Consider the following 25,259-nt stretch of genomic DNA (forward strand, 5'->3'; position numbering starts at 1 on the left):
AGTCAGACCACAGCCAGAGTACTGAAACCTCATGCCCCCTTCAGCAGAGTTTCCCTGACATCCCCAAGTCTACACATCCAAAGCACAAACAACACATAAATAGAAAGTTTAAGCTTTCATCATCTCAACCCAAATCTGGATCAGTATGCAATGCTTATGTGTAAACATTAAACAATGATACCATCTCTATGTCTCAACGCAAATACCTGCAGACCCACCACCAGTGAGATACTGTCCTGTATCCATGTTTAAATTATAAAATCATCGCAGAAATTTCTCACAGCAACTATACCGTCTGTGACATAAATAAACTCCTAACAAATATTCCCAAACTTAACACATAAGATTGAGAACACAGATTCTGCACTATTCTGCAACATACACGAGAGTACAGCAGTAACTTCACATCAAATGTATGCACAGCAAAATCGCTCTTCTCTCGTATGCATTTAAACCCAGATACATCTCAAATTGCACAACTCAGGCAGTCCTCACACATCTACTAACTGCTGATAAATATGCATTTATGTTATAACAAAAATATGTGCTCCCATGGAGACACATTAATACATATGTATTATCACAAGGCTCTGAAATAACAGTTTCTTTCATACTACAATTCATCCATGTTGCCCAATGCACTAAAACAATATTTTCAGGATACAACATGTGCGATTTGCCCTCCTAACCCATGGCTCCATTTCCTTCCTTTTCTTTATACAGTACCACTGTCTCTGGGTCTACTCTTAATTGGGCTGCTGGAACAGTTCTACACTTCCCCTGTTGGGTAAGTAACGAGCATCCTGTCTCGGGACTTCTCACAGTCATTCTTATCTTTTTAGTAAGGAGTGGGTGCACGGAAATGCTCCCTGGAGTCCCTCTTCACTTACTGTTGCTGGCCTTTTTCAGTCATACCTCAGGATTGGCAAATGCTCCCTATTTTAGGACTTAGGGGATCTCGAGCTAGGAATACCTTGAGTCCTGTGGATGAGACACAGCCCAACATGCTTCAGTGTAAGCGCTATCACATGTCAGTACACTACTTCGAGCTTGTGCAGATTCTGTCAGGTGATGATACACATAACGGACCCAGATAGTGACCACTCCTGTCCTCCTGCACAAGGCAAAGTGTGCTGCCTGACGGTCTACACATCTGCTGGGCATGAGGGTACCACACTCTCCTCACAGGGTACAACAAGCCATTAAAAATTAGCCAAAGGCAAGCAGCTGCTGCTCAAACTGCATAGTGCCCTAACTTTTGGAAAGTCCAGATGACCAGTAACTATTGGTCAAACTCAAAATTGTTCCTGAAATTGTAAGCTGCCAAAACAAAAACCCGGATTCACCATTTCTGAGAACCGACACCCAACGGGAGAGCTCCCAAAAACCTCCTACATCTCGAACAGACTCGAGTACCATACATTTCAGTTAGCCAGGCTCAATTGGTTAGCCTTGAAATGCACCACAGCAAATCTCAAAACCAGACCGTAGTTGTTCCACTTCCAGCACCTTTTCCCTATGCTGAATTCTTCCTGTCCTTGAGGAACTGCAGAGCCCATACACTGGTCAACGTTTTCCAGCTTCTCTTGTTGAACCTCTGTCCTCTTTACCAGTGATGAGTATAAGCAACAGTTCTGTCAATGGTACGGCCAACGTATGACCTTGCCCAGCCTCCTCACTGGGCCTTCCAGGTCACATTAGTGGACTTTAACATCTCTCCTCACAACCGTCTACCTTCAGTCACCTGTCCTATAATCCAGAACACAGCCTCTACCCTTGTGCATAACAGACAATGTCCACTAGCAAATATCCAACAGATGCTGCAAAAAATCCTCATTTCTGTCCAAAAGTCCAGCAATGCACTGTCCTGGCCAAGCTTCTCATCACAGCGGCTTGGCGCATAGCTTCACCTTCAGCTCACAGTCCTCCAGATGGCAGTTCTGCCAGTGCCCAGTGGAAGTTCCCTCCTCTGCCCGTCCTCCTGAAAGGGCTCTTTCTGCACAGCAACGAGTGCTGATGCCAACTTGCTGGAGGACATAAGGCTGGATGGCCACAGAATACTACTTTCTGGCATCTGGTCACCATTTTGCCACCTTCAGCATTCTATCCCCCGCTAAACTCCCCCCTCCAGCGCCGTCTGCATCATGCCTCCAGAGTGCTTCTGCTTCTTCATGCAGGTCCTTTCAAAATCTCACCGCTTAAGTCCTGAGGAAGGTTCTTCAGAAATGAGTGAGAAGCCAGTCGGGTCGAGAAGGGTATCGTCTTTATTTACATGTTAGGCCCTGAGATACTGTGTCAGGTACTTAGCTCTAGTCCAGGCTTTATCCTCCCATGCTACAGTTAAACAAAACATTTTTCCTGGAAGAGCTGTTTAGAAGAAGACGGCAACAATGTTGCAGATTAGTACACCTTACCTCAGGATTTACGAAAACAATACCTTTGGTAAACCCCCAAAATACTTAACGGGTTCGACAATGAGACCACAACCAAGTGGCTGTTGAAAAGAGAACAGCGAGCTGGGCAAGATGACAGCCAACCCACTGTAACACACTGAAGCAGACATGGAGTAACCTGCAAGCACAAACTTGTAAAAAACTATGAAGGTCTCAGCCCAGAACTAGAAAAAAACACAGTTCAATTGCTATTGCAGTAAAGCTCTACAAGACATAACTGTACCATGAATTTGAAAAGTCTATTGCAACAAAGGCTGGTCAGAGAAAGAAGCACAAGAAAGACAGAAAAATTGAGCTACAGAATAAATATCCCACGATGAAGGAGATGATTCCCAGCTACGTAAAAGAGCAATAAACTTAATTTCCCCAGACAAAAAAAATAAATAAAGAAATACGGAAGGGAAGGTCAGTGATTCCAACCTGAGACGGTAACAGAAACATAGAGAACTGGCAGGTGTTTACAGGTAATGAGAGGGTTCTCTAGCTCGAGCTACTATTGCTTCACATAATGTCTCAATCTTGGGTCATGTTGACTGGAATGGGATTATCTGTCCAGATACTGGACCACAGAAGTGATGCTTCAGTGAGAGAGGGGAGCCAGAGGGGGAAAGGGAGAAATTTAACAGCAAATACTAATCAATGAGACAGTAAAGCAAACAATGTCAAAACTTGCTTGTCTGTTAATTTAAAAAACACAGCCACATATTTGTGAAGTTAACTGAAGACCTTACAGATGTTAACACATTTACTGATAGGATCAAATTTATGTTTACGTTTAATGGAGAACATCTGCTTCTCAGGAAGCAGCATAAAGCTTCAGGGTTCACCCAATCAGCAACCTCAGCTCCTTTGGCAGATCTGGAACCTCCAATATGACCATATTTCATTTGAAACTTAACTCTTGAATTGCCATCGATGCACCTGTGTCCACGTGACCAATGGCCGTCATTGGTCTACCCATTTTATATGGATGTCCAGATCTCTCCTAATACCAGTTACTCTCTTATATATTTATTTCACCCAGTTTTATTTCATCGGCAAGGACGGATATATCATTCTGTATAGTCATTAGCAAATTATTTAAGAATGGTTGAACACAATATTAAACCCTCTGCAAACAACTACTATACCAGTCAGGACTTTCAGAGACTGTGCTTAGAATTACTGTAGATTTAAAGAAACCCTTCGAAATATTTTAATCAATTTATGCCTTAGATCCCAATCAACATTTGAGGAGATAAAAAAAACACTGTTGTGTGAGGCACAGTATGTAGTATCTTTGTGAAGTCCAAATATACAACTTCCTACATTTATCAGTTAGCATAAAACAATATTCTGGGGAAAATGCTTGCTCATGTGCATGGTTAACAGCAGACACACAATTAACGGCTCATCCGTTCTTCATGTAATGTTGTTCCATCTCCTAATCTCTAACGCAGACCATTCTCATGCTTCAGTTAAACAATTGACAATGCAGCAAAAGTTAAATATGCAGACCTAATGACCAGAGGTAGAAGTATTTGTGAACACTCGATTACAAGGCTAACTAAAACAGATTAGAATATGTTGTAATATACAACAAATTGCCAATTCAGCGTATAGAAAAAAATAGTTGTCTTTACAGAGACCTGCATCACTAACAATCGCCAAAATAGACATTCCAGAATGCTCTTTTGTTAGTTGATGCGTGCCTGAGGTTTCAGACCCATTTTCCCATCATTCACCGATTTGCCCTTTTAATGACACCAGAGGATTTGAGTAATTATCCCCATAGAATGCGATTATGTTCAGTCTGACGTTTTCCCAACAAACCCTACTTGACCCCTATTGTGGCACTTTAAATAGATGTCAAGTATTACAGGGTAGAAAAATATACTTCGATAAAGGAGTCGCCGTCCAAGATGGGGCACACACAAAGGGAAGATGTAAAAAGTTGGTGGAAATACCTGGCAGTGCGGGCATTGCACACCTTGACAGAAGAAGGGGTGTCACACCTGAGAAATAATAAGTGCCTGCCAAATAGCACAGTAGGATCATTAAGCGATAAATTGTTTGAACATTCAAGACCCCTCTGTGCCCAGGGCCGGACTGGCCGTAGCGGGCACTGGGCGTTTCCCCAGTGGGTCACCAGGGTGGGGGCTGGTTTTGGACCCCTGGGAGGCCTTTTTTGTTACTGAGGAGCGGTTATGTATCATAGCTCCAATATCGGCCCACTGTAACAAAAGGTGCAACGATGAGACGGGAGTGGCGCTTTCAACTAGCATCCTCCCCAACCCACCTCTCCCAGCCGAGCTGTTTGCCAGGGCCGGTTTCGGTTCCCAGTCTGGCCATGCTGTTCACGTTTAGGAATTGCATCTTTTTTTTTTTTTTTAAACATATTTTATTGGTTTTTGCCAATATTGTGCTCGAAGAGCCATATTATACATGTACATGCTAGGATAAAGCATTGGCATAAGTATACTACATAACTTTTTATAACATAACAAACATGCTGCGGGAATTGCATCGTTTTGACATTTTATATATATATATATAATTTAATTTCAAAAGCTTAAAATGAACTATTAAAAATAGGGCTACAAACAACCCTATCTTTGGAAAACGGATACATCCTTATTCTTTTCCACATACGTGAAAAAGAAATCCTAATTTCATCAAACCACTTAGTCAGCACAGACAATCCATAACTCAGTCTTTCAACATATCATTTAATTTAGCCCTGAGCAGTAAACTCTGCTCCGTTTGCGGAGTTTACAGAGTTTTTATCACTCCACATTGAACACAGAGTTCCCAAAAACTCTGCTGAGTGGCGTGGAGCTGAGTATTTCATCTATCAAGGCTTGCCAACTTGAAGTTGGCGAGCAAGAAAGTCCAACGCTATACCACCTCCTGGCGAGATTTCTCAACGTGGGTGGTCACGGCAGGTCGCTACCGGTCGCGTTGAGAAACCTGCTGCTAGCGTTGAATTGCAGCTTGAGTAGAACATCTACTCGAGTGGGAGAAAGAAACTACGCCCTCTTGCACTGTATGTGGTGCCATTTACACTGATTTTAGAGCGTGGGCCAAACGTCCGGCAGTAAAAATCAGTGCGAGCAGCGCGGCTTACCTCACTCTGCCGCTTGCGGAACTCAACAGAGTGTGGAGAAGAGCTCTATTCAGGCCTAATTTAATTCCCTTCACCATAGAAAATCAGAGCAAGGAGATTGTACTATTCTCATAGTTTAAACTAAGAAAATGCATAATTGGACCGATAGAGTCTAGGACGTCAACCAACATCATTAACTGAATTGATAGTTCTATCTCCAGCCCAATATCAGGTAGCTGACACATATAGTGAGAACGTGTATTCAATTTTTCTCAAGCTCACAATGAGAACACCTGTCACTGGCTCGCTTGAAACTTTTCCTTATCTTGCAGAATTAAGTATAGTAAAACTAAATAGTAAGCAGAGAATCTCTGCGGCAGAAGAAATCATCAGGATCTTTGACAAACTTATTTTTCGAGGCATTAATACCTCTTTCTTGGCAGGCCCAGGTAATGCCTTCCTTTTTAAATCATAAGGACACTCTGGCCCAAATAAACACCTTGGTCATACAGTGTGTGTTAAAACACCCTTCATTTAGCTCTTTCGTTTAGGTTTGTACAACTAACCTTCCCATTCAAAGACAATTGCTGTACACCATACCTGTTCCCAAGGATTGGTTCTCCTGAGGCTCCCAGCGCAGAATAGTCCATTCCATAAAAATTTAAGCCCAGCAGGATTTTACTTCTCCATTTGGAATTTGGATCCAGAGTCTGAACGCATGCTCGTACCCAGGGTAGGGGTGAGTTCGGCCCAGGCCTATAGAGAGAGCAAAAGCTTCAACAAGACAAACTGCACAGGAGCACAATGATCACCATGCAACATATTATGCAAGATCATTTGAATAATATCGTTATGAAAAACACAACTTCTCTACACAAGCTAAATACATTTGAGTTTTTGCACGTGTCATTTGTTTCAAATTTTTAAGAGTCCACATTTTGTAATCAATGAACAAGTTACTTACCTTTGGTAATACCTTATCTGGTAGAAACTGTATCTAGCTGCAGATTCCTTATCTTATAATTATCTCGAGGCGTCAGACTGGATCTGGAAATGTTTTCATGAGCAATACCCCTGCACGCTGGTAGATGGTGTAGTTCGGCTCCACGTGGCATCCTCCATGCTGAAAGTTACGTGCGTGGAGTCTATATAGGCACCACTCCAGCTCGCTAACGTCAGTTTTCTTTTGTGACTTTTCATGACAGCAGCTCAGAACCAGGGAGAACACTGACCACTGGTGAGGAAAACAAGGGCCCTGAAAGGCGCAAACCCTCTCCCTAGAAATCCTTTCGCAGAGCAGGGAATCTACAGCTTTTAGAGTCTCTCCCAGATAAGGCATTATCAAAAGTAACTTTCTCATCTGATAAGAGACCTCAAGCCACCGATTCCTTACCTTAGAATCGTTACCCAAGCAATACATTACCAGAGGTGGGCCTGTGAAACAATTTCACACCAAAAAATGCCTGCTGGACCGTATGGGCAAAGTGCCCGTCCCGATGGACCTGACTTTCCAGGCAGCAGTGTTTTGTGAATGTGTGCAGAGAGGCCCACATTGCTGCCTTCCAGATGCCCAGGACCGGGACTCCAGGTGCTAATGCAGTGGTCACAGCCTTGGCTCTTGTGGAATGAGCACAGAAACCCTCAGAGGGTTGCTTCCTGTCCAGTGCATAGCAGATTCTAATGCAGAGCACAATTAATTGGGAGATGGTCTGTTTCTGCACAGAATTTCCTTTCTTTGCTCTTACATACCCCACAAAGAGTTGGCCATCTACACAGAGCTCTTTCTTGCGGTTAAGGTAGAATGAAAATGCTCTTTTAGGGTTCAAATGGAGAAGTCGCTCTTCTTCCTTGGACGGATGTGGCAGAGCATAAAAAGTAGACAGGGGGATGGACTGGCCTTCATGAAAGGGAGTAACAACTTTCGGCAGAAAGGAACCTCTAGTTCTAAGAACTACTTGTCTGGGTAGATGTTCAGGTATGGAGGCGTGGATGACAAAGGCAAAGCTCACTGACCCTCCAGTCAGATGTTATTGTCACCAGGTAGGCAGTGTTGATGGTAGGAAGCCTGAGAGGACAACTGTGCAATGGTTCAAAGGGACTGCACATCAGAAAAGTTAAGACCAGGTTAAGGTCCCACTGAGGCATAATGAAGGTTGAAGGGGTAAATGTGTTGCACACCTTTCAAGATCCTATTTACAACGGGGGGATCTGAAGAGGTATGGCTGATCAGGCAACCACAGACAGGCCGAGCCAGCAGAAAGATAGCCCTTTAGGGTGCCCAGAGCAGAGCCCTGCTGGGCAAGAGAAAGGATAAAAAGAAGGAACTCAGACAGGTGAGCAGAAAGAGGGTCAACCTGTTTCTCTGTACACCGTGCTACAAACGTCCCCAATCGAAGGCATATACAGTCTTGGTGGAGGGACGCCTGGCTGCCAAGATTAGTGCAGACTATGGGCAGAAGGTCAAAAGCGGTGAATTGTCACCGTTCAGGTGGAGAACCCTCCCCTGCTGCTGCAACATAAGATCCCCCCAAAGAGGCAGTCTGGTTGGAGGACCAATGGCCATACTCAACAGCTCAGGATACCAACTCTCTGATCCCAGTCCAGAGCCCCAAGGATGACTTGGGCCTGGTTGTTCCTGGTCTTCTTGAAAACTCACGGCAGGAGTGGTATGGGTGGAAAGGAGTACAGGAGGCCTGAGCGCTACTGGAAACTAAAAGCGTCTCCAAGCAAACTCCATTGCACGGAACTGCTGACATTGTGCGTTTTTGGTGGCGGTGAACAAATTCAACAAAGGCTCTCCTCAAAGCTGATGGGTGTCTGGATGGAGACACCCTTCATGATCTGCCAGATATCTTTGACTAAGTTTGTCTGCCCTGGCGTTCAGAGAGCCTGCCAGGGGTTGAACCACCAGGAAAATTCCTTGACATTCCAGCCATGTCCAGAGAAGCAGGCCCTCTTGACAGAGGGTTCATGGCTCTATGCTGCCCTATTTGTTGCTGTACCGCATAGCTGTGGTGTTGTCCGGGAACACCTGCACTAGCCTTGAGGCTTTCAATGCCAGAAGATTGCTCGAAGCTCCAATAAGTTGATGTGGAGTCCGGATTCTGCCAGAGACCAGAGGCCTCTGATCTCCACCTCTCCAAGATGGCTGCCCCATCCCAGGAGTGACGCATCTGTCACTACTGTCAGATCTGGTTGGGGAAGGGAGAGGGGTCTGTCGCTGGCTCATTCACGGTTCAGCAGCCAACACTGCAGATCCTTTGTAGTTCCCCCTGGGATGTGGAATAGTTCAGAGAAATTCCCCTGATGCTGCGCCCACCGAACCTTCAGGTTGCACTGCAGAGCCTCATATGACAGTGGGCATGAGTCACCAGCAGGAAGCAGGAGGCCATGAAGCTCAACAACCTCGGAGTCAGTCGCACCGAACTCACAAATAAAGTCTGAAACATCTGTATCATAGCCTGAATATCCAGGACACATAGCTCACGAGGATAGGCACAAAACTGTACTGTGTCCAGAAAGGTGTAGATGAAATGGAGCATCTGAGAGTGAGTCAGGTGTGACTTCAGCACGTTGATAGTGAACCCCAGAAAGTGCAGGAGGTTCGCCATTGTTTGAGAGTTGGAGACAACTACTTGGGACGAGCCCGCCTTCAACAACCAGTCATCAAGGTTGGGAAAGACTGGAATGCATGACCTCTGCAGGTGAGCTGCGGCCACTGCCATCACCTTGGTGAACACCAGAGGGGTGCTGGTAAGGCTGAAGGGGAGCACAGCGAACTTAAAGTGCTTGTGGCCCACTGTGAAGTGCAGATAGCATGTTTGGGTCGTCAGGATGGGAATGTGTGTGGAAATAAGTGTTCAAAACTACAATCCAGTCTCCCGGGTCCAGACCCAGTGTGAGCATTTTGAATTTCTCCTTCTTCAAAAAGAGGTTGAGAAGGCGCAGATCGAGGATAGGATGGAGTCCTTCATCTTTCTTGTGCACCAGAAAATAAGGGGGAACAGCAACCACAACCAACTTCTGACGCTGGCACCCTCTTTGTGGCTCCCTTGGCCAAGAGAGCCTGCACTTCTTGACGGAGCAAGGAGAGACTATCCTCCGTCAGCTGGTCGTAAGTGGGTGGGATGAGCGGAAGGGGTGCCACAAAGGGGAGGGAGTAGTCCCTTTGGACAATCTGTAGTACCCATTTGTCTGATGTTATTGACCTCCAATGGGGGAGGTGATGGCATATCCTTCTTCCCACTGGTCCCAGGATGGTCTGAGGGCAGGCTAAAGAGGCCGTGAGGCAGTGGCTGCCAGGGTGACGGGTGTACTGACATGATCACTGGCCGCCTGTACCACGTGGTCACTGGGACCCGCTCCCTTGGGCATGAAAATGCTGGGAAGCCTGTTGGCTGGGGTGGCTGAAAGGGTATGGGCGGCTAGAGACCCCTTATTGGCCACACAATGGACAGAGGCAGATTGAGGTAGGGGCCATAAACAACCCCAAGAACCTAGCCGTAGCTCTGCTGTCCTTGAAGCGCGTAAGCACTAAATCCACCTTGTATCCAAATACGCGAGAGCAATCAAAGGGCATGCCCAAGAAGGAGGCCTGAAAAAACACTGAAAAACTGGATGTTCTCAACTAGGCGTGACAGCTAGTGAGTCGACTGTATCAAGCCCACATCTGATGAAGAACTTTACTGCATTACTGTTGTTGGCAACCACCTGAGAGAGTATGGCTCAGGCTTCCTTCAAGAATATTGGCAGCACTCGCGCAACCAAATCCCAAAGAGTATGGGAACAACAGCTCAATAGGCATGCGGTGTTCACTGACCACAGTTCCAGGCTTGTGGAAGAGAAGATGCTCTTACTGAAGGTGTTCAGTCTCTTGTATTCCCTATCCAGTGGAGTGGTAGGGAATACGCTAGGGTGAATACAGGATGAGGAGGATTGGAGGGTGGGGTGCTGGGTAAGGAAACTGGGATCCCTAGGAGCAGGGCAATGGTGGTGGGCAATCGTCCTAGTAACAAGAGCCCCTGTGCAGGGCTTGGACCAGGCCCCAAGTAGGATATCCGAAAGAGCTTCATTAAACGGGAGTAAGGGTTCAGAGGGGAAAATTACTACCTAAGCACCTCCATCAAATTATTAGCTTTGTCTGCTTCTGATGGCAGGTTACGATCCAGGATCACAGCAGCCCTGCGCACCACCCTGGCAAAAGAGACTCCCTCCTCTGTAGAGACAGCAGGAGGGGAAACCAGGCCAGTGTCAGGTGGGGTGTCTAACTCACTGGTCTCACCCAGTTCCTCATACAAGTTTTCCTCCTCAACTGGTTCTTCTCCATAAGGATCCATTGACCCCTCCCAAACGTTCTCCTCTCCAGGCCTACCAATCAAATGAGCCACTGGCTCCGCTTTGGGGAGGATGTCCTCAGTCACCGCCGGCTGCAGCATCAGACGACACCCATAGAGCTCCATGTCGAAGGGCAGGAAGATGGGTATGACGTTGCCTAGGGGCGTCTGCAGCATCAGCACTGTAGTGAGCGTTGGGAAAGATCTCGGTCTCGCCGACAGTTCCGTTCTGGAACCACCAAGGGATCCTCGAGGCCAGACTGGCGCAGAGGGTGAAACACTGGCGTGGTTCCAGTATGGGTCCTCCTACACCCGTGAGGCTCGAAGGCGCTCCAGAGGGACCGGTCTACCCAAAAATGAGGAGAATGGCCACATACAAATCCTTTAACTGGGTGGGGCTCACTCAAATTCCGGGAAAATCTGGGAAGCACAGAGCGAACCCAGGTTCAGACCCCGCTGACGCGAGGACCCTGGAGTGCCATCGCTCTCTTGTCTTGTAGGATGACTATGACACATGAGGGGAAGTTGATGAGATTTTGGATTTCTTTGATTTCATATGCTGGTGGGTCTTACCAGGCTTCCCCGAAGACTTTGAATGCAAAGATACACGTTGAGAAGGACTCTGCGAATAGTCCAGGTGCCACCCACACGAACGGAACCGCAAGTGTCACAGAGTCTACCAACATCAGGCGGCCAGGAGCTTGAGGGAGCGCCTCATATGCTTTGGAGTCATGTCCTGGCTCCAGGCACCAGATACACACCAAGTGGGGGTTTGTCACTGACATTTGTCCAGGACAAGCTCCACATGGGTTGAAACCAGAAGGTTTCTTGGGTGACAACCTCACACCAGGAGATGAAATCTCAAAAACATTAACAATATTCTAAAAACGGCAGTCAAAAAGTGACTGAAGGGTAGCTCAAGCCAGATCAGCACTATGTTATGTAGAAAAGAGAGAACTCATGTCACCACGCTGAGGTGGCGCCTTTACAGGTGCTGCGCACGTCAATTCCAGTGCAAATTATGCTAATGCAGAACCCAATGATGGTACCTACCGGCGCGCAGAGGTACTGCTCGAAAATCTTCGGATCCACCCTGATTCCTGAGAATATTCAAAGGTAAGGAATCTGCGGCTAGAAGTCTCTATCAGGCTGCCTGCCACCAATCTGTCATGTGCCATATGCAAAAGGCTTGCATAGCTGGCTGCATTGCTCATGACCTTTACATTCTGTCTTGCCTTCGGGAAATCCAATGCCACTGATATATCTGCCACATTGTGTTGTGTAGGCTGTTCGGGGTTACATAACTGAGTGACTAAATGTATTTCAGCTGATAGTAGGATGCTATGTACCTGCAGTATAACCCCCCAAAGCCTTAGCACTAAGAAGCAATATGAGAGGCGCAAGCAGTATTTATTTCTTTTACTTCCACGTTACCTTGACATGCCCTGCCCTCGAGCTTAAAATGTACTATCTTAAATCCTGCATGGTTCAGAGATACCCATTAGCTAACTATTCTGCAACAGTATGACACCCGGACCTAGAGGGAAGGCCATGGGTGCAACATGGATCTTAGTATGTGAGGGCAGCATTAAGAGAGGCTGCCCCTGTCCAGACAACCAAAATGCATCTTATGCATCTATACACACACTCGCTCTGTGAGACTGTTCACATGGTAGCAGCAGGTGGGCTGGGGCTATCAATGTTTGGCTCCAGCATCACTAGCATTGGGTTTTGCGTCAGGCAGGCTAATGTTGTGATATTTGCTACAGGCACCTTTACAATGACATGCATTCAATGCATATAGCTATGGGGAGAGAATGTTTACCGGATGTGTATCAGATTTTGTACTGCCATGTTATATCTAGTTATTTCTGAGGGTTCGTACAGTGCACAAGTATAAAGGGCCTTTATGTTTGAAGGGCAGAGTTACAAGAGAAAAGTAACGAGTCAACCTTATCAAAAAGACATGACGTCATAGCAGCCCTTCAGTTAAACTCACAAATGCCAATGGGAATTTCAAAATAAGATACAGTAATGGGAGGCTGTTAAAGGAGCAGGTACCAGAAACGTCAATAGTAAAAGGCAGCCAGTGGAGGGGGGAACTTAAATAAGTAAGTAAAGTAATAGCGATGCAGTACAGTGGTCTGGGTTCAAAAGGAGCAACTGTTGCATAAATAAGGCACGAGAGAGGTGGGTGAATATTTTACTTGCAGTGACAAAGCAAGTTGCTGCATGCAAAGCTGCCCTCGGGGGCAGGAGGTGCACTCTGGGTAAGCCAGTCCAGAGAGAATTGCCATTATCAAATCTAGAGAGAGCTCGGGATTGAACTGTTGTTTCGAGGTCTCAGTCTGCGATGAACTGTGTTATATAGAGGCGTATCTGGGTTTGGACTAAGTTTGCCTTATCTCACCTCTTGAGATGTGCTTCGGCTTGAAAGGCTGCTTAGAATTCTCAGCAGCATCTGTGAATGTCTGCAGCAATCTATTCAGGTGAATTTTATTTCAGAAGATCTAATGATTTTTTGGGGGAAAAATAGGATTGCAAAACATTCTGTTAATAGGTCTGCTTTGGGTTTTGTAAGGTCTGAAAACGGCAGCTGAGAGATAACAGCACAGTAATTAAAAGAGCCAATCGAACTTTAACTTGCTGGCTTTTACTTACCAAGCGACGAAGGCAGGGGCCCCCAAAAGAGCTAGGAGTACATCTCAAGCAGGGCCAGTCCTTCAGCTAAATCGGTTGGTTGCCCACAACAATCGAAGATCAGGGGTTACATACCTGCCAACTTGAAGAAGTACCTCACTGTGTGAGGAGGGGGCGAGGCCTTCAAGGGAGAGCGGCCCTGCGCCGTGAAGTACCTAAGAAGCACTTTTGAACCCCATCCTGCCCCCAAATCCCCTCTCCCCCCCAAAAAAAGCTTGCCGAGTCTGGTGCAGATGTCTTGGGATGTTTTCGCACCCCTTAATGGTCGTCGGCAGTTCAAAGCCTCGGAAAACGAGCTGGAAAAACACTATTTCTGATCGTGTACCCTACCACCGTGTGATATCAGCTCCTCACCGGGTGAAGTGTGATAGGAGCCGATATTGTATGTCACACTGTGGCACCGTGTGAGTTAGAAGGTATAGGGTTATGATTTTAGTGGTGCACGATAGCTTTGACAGTGTGCATCCGCCCAACACAGCACTGCAAATGGTACATGATCACCTCCTTCAGAAAGGGTTGAAAACTGCCCTCCTCAAACAGACCTTTACTGATGTCTAGACAGGCAGAGCCACAAGTCTCAGATACCCCCAAGTTTATAATACAAATGCCAGGCTGAGAGCTCGCCTGAGGTCCGTGGGTAACCGGGTGGTAACGGATGTAAAGTACCATACAAGGGATTCAGGCTCTCATCAATCTTGAGTTTAAAACATGTGTACTATCAAATGGGCAACTGTAGAATTCTTTTTTTAGTTGCAGTGCTAGATAACAGCAGATGTAATGAGTCATTTTTAGGTTGAAGCCTGCCAAACAGCCCAGCTGTCTGGTTTGCTAAACACATCATGGGGAGATTTGGAAAGTTTACCTGGGAATACATTTCGCCCATTGCTTACCATTGGCTTTGTGGTTTGTAACTCACATTTGCTTGCTTTCTATTTGTAGGCTTTATTTGCTTTAGGCTGTCCAGCTTGAGTACGTCTCTCACGAAGAGCATACATTGTTTACTGTATCCTTCCACCAGTGTTCAATTTCTGTAAGCAGGGCTTTAAATCTTGTTCTTATCTTGTCACATTTGCTATGCATTCAAAGACAGAGGTCAGGTGTCAGATTGGTCTGCCGAGGGAGCTTGGTGTTTACTTTTCTTTCTCTGGCTTCAAAGTAAGAGCATGTATGTGACAATCTTGCTGTGAAAGGCTTTTGTTTCAGCGCACAACAAAGTTTAAATGTCTATAATGAACTGTGCATGTTTTGTAATTCTGAAACATGATGGAAACAAATATTTTAATACAATTAAAACAAGTCAATACACTAGGTGATTCCATTTCCACACATTGTATACTGTAACTATTATCAGTAAAACTCTGTATCTGTGCAAATGTAATAGTCGTACACTGCACCACTTCATGCCGTGGCACTGCACACTATACCACTTCACTCCACGCTTATCTACTCTACAGTGCCCACTGTAATTTATGCCAATGCGCTCTATGCTACTCTGCACTACCGCACTCTCTTCGCTACTGCACAGTACGCTACTCCATTCAACTCGACTCTATGACACACTACTCTGCAACACTGCACTCTCTACCACTACACTCTATGCCAATGCACTCCACCCTATACCACTCCACTCTACTCTGAAATAATCCATTCTACGCCACTGCACTCTAACTCCACTCTGCACCATTCCGCTCCTTGCTGCGCCACGCCACTCTATGGCACTCTACTCTACACCACTCTACTCAATGTCACTGCCCGCAACTCTAAACACTTCACTTTATGCCACTCTACTCAAAACCAATGGACTCTATGCCAATCTACTCTGCACCACTGTACTCTATGCCACCATAGTCTACTGTACAACACTCTACTCTACACCACTGCACTTTACGCCACTTTACACCATTGCACTCTACGTCACAGCACTCTACACCACTCTATTCTTCTCTTCACCATTGTGCTCTATATCATGCTGCACTATGCCACTGCACTCTATGCCACTCTACACTGCACCACTGCACTCTACTCTGCACCATTCTACTCTACACCACTGCCCTCTACGTCACTGTATTCTACACCACTCTACTCTACACCACTCTATGCCACTGTACTCTGTGCAACTGCACTCTATGCCACTTTACTCTACGCTACTCCACTGCACTCTACTCTGCACCACTCTGTCACTGCAGTCTATGATGCTGCAGCACTCCTTTCTACGAGACTCTATACCACCTTATGCCACTCTTTGCTACTCCGCATCACTCTCCTTTATGCCACAAGCTTTTAGCCATGCTCAACATCAACCACGCTTGTAATGCCAAAAGCTCTTGTATAGGCAAGACATATTGGGTTTGCCAATGCTCGTTAGGTCTAGCGTGCAGGCAGCGAGCATGCGCTGCTGTCACTTGGGGACCTATTGTATATTAAAAAATAAAAATAGTAATCTAAATAGGGGCTTTTAGCCCGCCCATCATTTACCAATCATTGGCATCATAATCAGGCTTCTTTACCATCTTCTAGTTCAGCAGCATGTATGTGTGTTACTTTACATTGAGTGACGGCTGGTAATTGAAGGCGGTGGGTGCGGGTCTTGGGGGGTGGGGGGGAAGAGGAGGGAATACAATACCGCCATCACTTCATCTCCGTCCTCTTCCCAGCTTCCAGGGCAGGAAGCAGAATGCACCCGGCTTCCAGCCTACCGATAGCCAATCAAAACATTGCAATGCAGCGTTATTTGGAAGCAGAATGCACCCGGCTTCCAGCCTCACGACAGCCAATCAAAACATTGCAATGCAGCGTTGTCTTTTTTGTCTGAGTGCCGTGGTTTGGTGCTCAGCCAAAGAATGGGAGGCTGGGCATGTTCTCCATGCACGTTGTAATGCAGCCTGCATGAAGAACATGCAAAGTGTGCATTAGAGTTTGGCCGAACCGAGACAGCTGGCCAAAGCATCCTGTGCACTTGGAGTGGGCAAACCACTGCTCCCCTGCCTGGCTCTGTGAGCAGAGCAGCCCCACCCCTACTCAGGTGAGTAAGGGAAAGAAAAAAAATGATAACAACAATGAGTTATCATCGGAAGTAGTGGGGGTGGAGGTCTCAATCGACCTAAAATGGTCCGTGTTGATGATATCGAGCGGCGAGGCATGGCCCAAATACATGAAACTATGGCTTACACTGGCTGCAGTGATTGCAAACATAGTATTGCTAAACACTGGGGGGGGGGGGGGGTTGCCTCCCTAGGGTGTCAGATTGGATCTCCGACCTGGACTGGTGCCGGCAAGCAGAGTACACGATTTACCCAAATAGAGGGTTCCCAAAGAAATGGGAGAACATTTGGGGGTACTGGCGAGCAATTCAAGGCCCATAGAGAGAGGGTGAGGGTAGGGAGGGTAAAGGGGGGTCAATTTTTTAAGCTTTTGTTTAAGCGCCTCGGGTAAAGGGGGGCCATTAGTGAAGCTTTTGTTTAAGCGCCTCCTGTAAAGCCTTAAAGTGGTTAACACAAAAAACAAACAAATGATGGACGGAATGCTGACAATGCAGACATTCTCCCCCAGTCAAGAGATCTGGGTTAAATCCATCATTCTTTTGCCCACTACGCCACCCCAGTTCAGACATGGCCATATGCAAATCAGTCTTGACCCTGTGCCTCATGGGAACAGTCCAGCCCGAACTGCCAAGCCATGTCTTCCCTGGACCGGAATCAAGCATCCTAGGACCGGTTTCTGGCTATCAGCCGTCATCAGCCAGGATAGCTTGACTCCAGTGACGTAGTGAGCACGGGTCCCACGTCTGGGAATACCCATCCCACTTAGGGCGAAAAGCGTTACAACAAACAAATGATGGACGGAATGCTGACAATGCAGACATTCTCCCCCAGTCAAGAGATCTGGGTTAAATCCATCGTTCTTTTGCCCACTACGCCACCCCAGTTCAGACATGGCCATATGCAAATCAGTCTTGACCCTGTGCCTCATGAGAACAGTCCAGCCCGAACTGCCAAGCCATGTCTTCCCTGGACCGGAATCAAGCATCCTAGGACCGGTTTCTGGCTATCAGCCGTCATCAGCCAGGATAGCTTGGCTCCAGTGGCGTAGTGAGCACGGGTCCCACGTCTGGGAATACCCATCCCACTTAGGGCGAAAAGCGTTTCAACAAACAAAATGATGGACGGAATGCTGACAATGCAGACATTCTCCCCCAGTCAAGAGATCTGGGTTAAATCCATCGTTCTTTTGCCCACTACGCCACCCCAGTTCAGACATGGCCATATGCAAATCAGTCTTGACCCTGTGCCTCATGGGAACAGTCCAGCCCGAACTGCCAAGCCATGTCTTCCCTGGACCGGAATCAAGCATCCTAGGACCGGTTTCTGGCTATCAGCCGTCATCAGCCAGGATAGCTTGACTCCAGTGGCGTAGTGAGCACGGGTCCCACGTCTGGGAATACCCATCCCACTTAGGGCGAAAAGCGTTACAACAAACAAATGATGGACGGAATGCTGACAATGCAGACATTCTCCCCCAGTCAAGAGATCTGGGTTAAATCCATTGTTCTTTTGCCCACTACGCCACCCCAGTTCAGACATGGCCATATGCAAATCAGTCTTGACCCTGTGCCTCATGGGAACAGTCCAGCCCGAACTGCCAAGCCATGTCTTCCCTGGACCGGAATCAAGCATCCTAGGACCGGTTTCTGGCTATCAGCCAGAATAGCTTGACTCCAGTGGCGTAGTGAGCACGGGTCCCACGTCTGGGAATACCCATCCCACTTAGGGCGAAAAGTGTTACAACAAACAAATGATGGACGGAATGCTGACAATGCAGACATTCTCCCCCAGTCAAGAGATCTGGGTTAAATCCATCGTTCTTTTGCCCACTACGCCACCCCAGTTCAGACATGGCCATATGCAAATCAGTCTTGACCCTGTGCCTCATGGGAACAGTCCAGCCCGAACTGCCAAGCCATGTCTTCCCACGTGAGTCCCTTGCTCACTTTGCCACTGGATTCAAGCAAGCCTGGCTGAAGACGGCTGAAATGCCAGAAACCGGTCCTAGGAAGCTTATTTACGGTGAAGACATGGCTTGGCAGTTCGGGCTGGACTGTTCCCATGAGGCACAGGGTCAGACTGATTTGCATATGGCCATGTCTGAACTAGGGTGGCAGAGTGAGCTAAAGAATGGTGATGGATTAAACCCAGATCAGTTGACTGGGGGTGAGTGCTTGCCATGTTCAACACTCCGTCCATCATTTCCTTTGGTTTTGCTTTGTTCGCCATAAGTTGGCAGGGTGTGCTCAGACGTGAGTCCCTTGCTCACTTTGCCACTGGATTCAAGTGGAGTAGAGAGAGTGACTTGGGGCCAGATGTATCAAAGGGTTTTATCCATTCTGTGTCTATGGGAAAATGTGTTCGTACATATGGCCATAAATTCTTACCACTCTACTTCAGCTCCCAGCAGTCGATTAACAAGCCAGGTGAACAAACTTTGGCTATCGCTAGAGAAGACGAGCAACACATCCACTGCAAGGAAGGGGGAAGCAGGATGCCATTTACACCAAAAAAATAAAGAACCTAAAGTCCTAATAAGAGAACTTTTACAACAGAAAATATTGATTACATATTTAATTAAAAGAAATTGTGAAGTCTTAATAAAAACAAGCATAAATAATACGCTTGGAAACAAATCAGTTAACTATTTAATTACAGAGTTAAAATTGGCAAATGTAAAAAAGTAATCACGGGAGAAGTGTCAATCAGAGAAGAGTGAGGATGGGAACATATTTGATAATTTGATTACTGCGCATGATCCCACTCGCACAGATTTTGAACCCTGCAGTAAAACGGGTGGTGTCCTAATATTGCATCACAACACGACCAACGAAAGGATGGATGGTGGAGGGCAAGCCAACACAGACAACGAAAGGCGGGGGGGGGAGGAGGGGCAAACCAACACTGACAACGAATGGAGGATGGGTGTGGGTAAGCCAACAGGGACAACGGAAGGGAGAAGGCCAGGTGAGCGCCAGCAGATAGACGGGAGAGTAACATGGAGGGGCAGAAGTACACGAGAGAGCCAGCTGATGAAGACTGACTCTGGTAAGAGGGCTTAAATCTAAAGAAAATGTAGTGGCTAAAAAAATAAGCAATATTAGATGTACAAGGAAAACTCAGATATCACCAGGGGCCTGAGGCATACATTTTATTCTGGAGGACAGTAGTCTTTATTCTGGAGGACAGTAGTCCCTAATAAACAATCAAGCCATAAAATTATTTCCAAATGGTATTTTAATCAAAGTACAAAATAATAAAAAAAAGCATTAAAAATAGCGGCACGGGGGTTCTTAGTGCAGAAATGTGCTCGGTGCTCTCATAAAGTGATTCACACAAGTGATAAATCGTGATCATGTGCATATCAATAGAACAAGAATCACCCGGCCTGTTAATGTAAAACAGAGTGTATAGGGTAATATAATGCCTAGACAAGGCCTTCACAATGCATAGTGGTGCAGTAGGAACCGAAAACCAGAACATTACACTAGGAGTTAGAATGTTTCCATTAAACAAAGTACATTCAGATACATATCTAGCACCTGCAACATCGGGAGACCTGGAAGAAACAACATCTTTCCCCACTTAGAGGAAAAAAAATCTCTCTTTATATTCTCTCTCACTACTCCAAACTCTACTTCCATCATCTCGATTCTGGCACACAGACACTGCCCGTAAACGAAACACTCTGCCATCCACGAAACTGACAGGTTTCCACATTACTGCCATTGCTTTTGTGGGTCAAATCAACTAAATAGTATTATCTCAATAATCCCTAACTTCTCCTTTCATTTCATATCCGTAGCCACAAATTTCATATCTTTGTGCCTATTAATGAACTACCAAGGAACGAACCAAGTAGTAGGCGTATGCCTTCTCGACAGCTCAAATTGCGTATTTCTTGTCACGCACTTGGGAGTAATTCTGTAATCTAACAAAACTGCAATCGACAAATTCCTCTGGCCACTTCTACAACACGTTTCACAGTTCCTCGCCCATTAGGCAATCAACCAAAATGTCAACTCCTGGCCATCACAGATTTTCTTTTAGTTCTTGAAATCGTACTCTGACTTTCATAGCACAGCTTACTATCATACATAATCCCAGAGGAGTAAAATCGTATACCCTGTCATGACAACACCATCAGATCTTCCTTAATTTACGCAGCCCAGTCCCCTTTTAAATGCTTCTCCTTGGGCCACCTTTTCACTAGGTACCCTTTAATCTTCTTCAGTTCTCGATCTTTCTCGATTTCTTACTCCATTAGCTTTTTGTAAACACTGTCTCATTCACCTCATTCCTTGAACGACATCCTCATAGATGACAGCTACCTCCCACTTTTCATTATTGCTTCTACCACTAATGAACGTCAAAGGAAATCTAGATAAACCATCCATCGGTCTGTTCAATTTCACTGCCACATGTTCAAGCATGCAACGATAAACCTGGAATCCAATCCTGTGAGCACTGAGGACAAATGTTCCTTCCCCCTGGGGTTAAAATGTGAAAAAATTGTTTCCATCCTTTCTTACTGTGAATCTTGCCCTTCAGATATAATCTGAAAAGTTTTAAAAAAAACATGCACATGCCAACAATTAACACTCATTCACTGAATAATCCCTTTCTGTGGGACGTGGTGCCCTTGATGCGAAAGACAACAAATTCTTCCCCTCTCTTCCTTTGCAACAATACAGCCCCAAAGCAAATTCCCTAACATCAACTGACAGCACACAATCTGCATCCATTACAAATGGTTTTAAGAATGGCAATTTTACAATTAATATACATAGACAGAGTACACATACATGGAGGAGGAGACAGAGGGATGGACAGGTAGACAGAGGCCTCATTTTCAGCTTTGTTTCCAGCAATACAAGACCGATTTCAAGATGGATTAAGGCAGTTTGGAACTACTAAGTAACAGATGACAAACTTGGGAAGAGGATTAAAGACGAAAGCAATAGGAAACAAGTGCAACAATTTACACACGAATAGACTAGACTAAAAGGAGTTCAATCCGTATTAAAAGTACTAACAGATATCAGTCTGTGAGCATAAGTCGGTCCAGAACTAACATTGGAAATATTTTTTTCCCAGACAAAGGGCAGAGGATGGATTGCATCACAGAAGAAACCATAAGAACACACACCCAAAAGGTTGGGAGAGAAACAAATATGAAAAGGTAAAGCTGTTATGATGGAAGGCAAAATGGCCGGTTGGTCTGAAAGAATTTGAAGTGCTGACCTGATGTTACATTATAAGTCTATGTGGATAACTGTGGTTTACACAAACCCCAACTGCAGCAGCTGGGGTTGCCATTGGGCCTTCTGAGCTACCCACTCAATGTATTGGGGATAGGCACAATTTTGAAGCTCAATAGACTGATCATTTCTAGTCACGGTGAGTGACAGACACCTCATCATGCAGTTTGCTCACAGTGACACCGAGTGTGTGAGTCAGCTGCTGTTGTACAGCGGCCATTAATACTCTGGCTGAGAGTTACTATCCCTGACCGTGACTGGAGTTACTACTGCGCTGTGGCCCACCGGCCTTGTCTGCGGCAAGGGTTACGGTTTCTAGGTTTAGAGGAGTAGCAAGGCAGGCCAGCAAGTTTGGTGTTGCAAAAAATAATGGCGGTTTGTACCAAACAACATTGTGTATTGTAATCAGGCTCCGCAGGTGAGATTAAATTAGGCATTCCTTACTTAAGAGCACGGGGTCGCGTGCAGTGTTGAGCACTCTCACTATTCTCCACAAACCTGCTCTCTTAACCTCCTGTCACCTCAGACAGTAACACCGTTTCTTATTGGTCGAAGAGACTTGAGAGAGAGTGAGAGAGAGGCTCATAGACAGAGCGACAGACTGGGAGTGGCCTGTCCTTTTGGTTCTCCCTTGGCAGCACAGTATCCGCAGCGCACTCACATTAAGACGCAAGGTGCCAGTGGTAGTAGGTAAGCAACAATATTGTAATAATCACAGATTTCTGGTTGCTTTTGAAGTAACTCTATGCTGATATTTGCTGTAATTAGTGTAACTGCTGAAATAACAGTATTAAAGGCAAAATTAGTATTTTCATAACATGATAATGCAATTTCAAAATATGTTGAACACTGTTATAATGATATTCGTGTCATAATTCCAGCTTAACTGGGGACTCATGCTCCTCATGTTTACTGTATTACTTTTTTTCCAGATTGCACTTGCTGTCACTGCGGTCATTTTGTGCGATTTACGTACTGGTACAGCGGCTCCCTGGCAAGTCGTCGTTTTTTTTATTTTAATGGCTTTTTTTCCTTTTCTTTTTATGTTAAGTGACACGGCAACATTAATGATCAATATGTTTTGGCACAGCCTTTAAAAAGGTTTTTGTTTCTCCTGGAACAGGATTTTCAAAGAACATGTTTCTGATTGGCACATACTTGATTTGCTGCCGCTACAAGAGATCTTGCTCCCAGGCAGTGTTGTTCCATTAGTTCCCAGTTGGAAGTGCTTTCACAATTGTAATCCGACAGGGCAGGCTATAAACTTGCGTTTATTTATTGGCAAGTGTATTTTGGTTGCTGATTCGGGCTTAGACACGGTTTCGCTGCTTGGTAGCCCACTCTTTCCCTTCTGTAACATAGCTGCTATATGATATATAGTTTGGTGATACCTTGGTGTCCAGTCAGTATAAAACTCGCTCTGTGGATCTCCTTAAGGTGACTGGGAATGTAAGCAGCAGTTTCCAAACACACACTACTCTTCTGGGATTCAGATCATAAGGGTCATCCTTAGACAATCATAAATATCAACTATCAGAACATTGGACAACCTGTAGCAGACACCTACTTGTAAAGTAGAAAGTGAAACTAAAAGTGCATGAAGATTGCTGATGACATAGGAGCAGTTGAAACCTACTAAAAAGTGGTTGACTAAAGATTTTCGGAGAAGTTTACTTTATATATGGCTTAATCTTATCTGAAAAGCCATTGCTACTTTATTAAATGAGTCAAACTTAGTCTGCCTCCGCTTTACTAGCCAATTGGGGTGAATAGCTTGCTACGAAAGTAACAGATTTGTTAACACCATTACCAAATACATTTCAGGTTGAAGTCTGACATGATCCAATAATTCCAAACATTTGTGGCAGTCACATCTGAAAGATGGGCTAACAGGATGTTATAGCTGAATCTTTCATAAGTGCCACTTCTGCTTCTTTGCACAATATTTAGAAATGTTGCTGGAAAATCCATCATAAAGCCCATTTGCTTTTTCAAAACAAAAATGGATTTGACTCGCTCATATCTCGAGCTGTGCAATTAGCGTTATTGTTCATATATGGGGGAGAGGCGGGGGGATATCTTCTGTTTCTGACTACGCTCTTGGTGAAAGGGCAGCCTTCAGTTGCTGGATCGCACGGACTCACAAGTCAGAAATAAGGAGCAGGAGAGTCTCTTTCTGCAGTCATCAAAGGCTAGAATATTAGAAGGGGGTCCCAGAAGGCTACCACCCCATACCCCCTCCCCCCCCAATGACTCCGGCAGGGTACACAGGATCTGCCCCTGGCACTGAGAGAATCCGAGCTGACCCCTAAACTCGAGCTGGTCCATTGACTCCAACCACAGCCCCAAGCAGTAAAGTCAGAGTAGGTGATGGTAGTTAAACTTCTGCCAACCTCTGCCACTGTCCAAAACCTTCTCTTTGGTTCCAGAAAGGCAACAGGAATAGAGTTTGGAAGAGCAAAAGGCCAGCGTGGGGGCCTTGCAGGCGACAGAAGCTGCCAGCAAGACTAGGTGCACCTTACAAGCCTGTCCACTGCAGAAGCAGCTCAGCTGCCTTCCCAGGTGGAAGAGACAGCACCCATGAAAGCAGCGATGTACAGTAAAGAGGTGACGATGACAGTCACTGGGAGAACCCAGAAATGATGTGGGGAATGATCAGTGTTTTCAGCGAACATTCAGCTGCTAGGGTATGGTAGGGGTATGAGACCGGTATAGCCACATTGTCGAAGAGACAGTCAGCAAAGCATGCTCACTGGATGCGAAGGTCAAACCAGAGCACCTGAATGACTGAGGCGAGGCTCCTGGAAATGGACGGCCATGTAGCATCCCTGTATGGCCACCAGAAGTGCAGGTTCATCTGGTGTGCCGGACTGAGGCACAGACTCTGGAAGTGGATGGCCACTTAGCATACCTGATTGACGCTGAATGATGTATTGCATAGATAAGGTTGTGACAGTTGAAGCCCAGTCACCGGAAGGGAATGGTCCCCGGTGTGCCCGACTGACTGAGGCACAGCTATTGGAAGTGGTGGGCCACCCAGCATGAAATATGGCTTCTGTAAGACTGACCGTCGACGCATGGCCACTAGAAGTGCAGGGTCACTTGGTGTGCTTGACGGATTGAGGCAAGACTTTCGGAGGGGGCTGGCCATCCAGTATGTCTGATAAACCAAAGGTGGCACCAGTGAACCTTCACCCAGGGGAGGGGGGGGGAGGCAAAAGAGGGGGTGAACGATATAAAACTATGACTTTGAATGTAGAGCACAAAGTCAAACTACGCCTTGTCACTTCTAACTGAAAGCGGCCAATAAGCAGGTGCCTTTTCTCTTTCAAACAAAGAAGTGTGCTCTCCATTACTGGGATCTGGGGTGTGCTCGTGGATAAGGC

General features: G+C 46.0%; 1 protein-coding gene across 1 annotated transcript in view; it reads right to left on the reverse strand.

The window, feature by feature from the left end:
• CHID1 (chitinase domain containing 1) overlaps positions 1–25,259 on the reverse strand; it is a 1,360,135-nt gene that overhangs the window by 603,629 nt on the left and 731,247 nt on the right. Inside the window, exon 11 of the mRNA XM_085644891.1 lies at positions 6,139–6,294. Coding sequence (XP_085501017.1) covers positions 6,139–6,294 — 156 coding nt within the window. The remainder of the gene's footprint in view (positions 1–6,138; positions 6,295–25,259) is intronic.

The sequence above is a fragment of the Triturus cristatus genome, chromosome 3_1 (genome assembly GCF_964204655.1).
Source record: "Triturus cristatus chromosome 3_1, aTriCri1.1, whole genome shotgun sequence".
Lineage (NCBI taxonomy): Eukaryota > Metazoa > Chordata > Amphibia > Caudata > Salamandridae > Triturus > Triturus cristatus.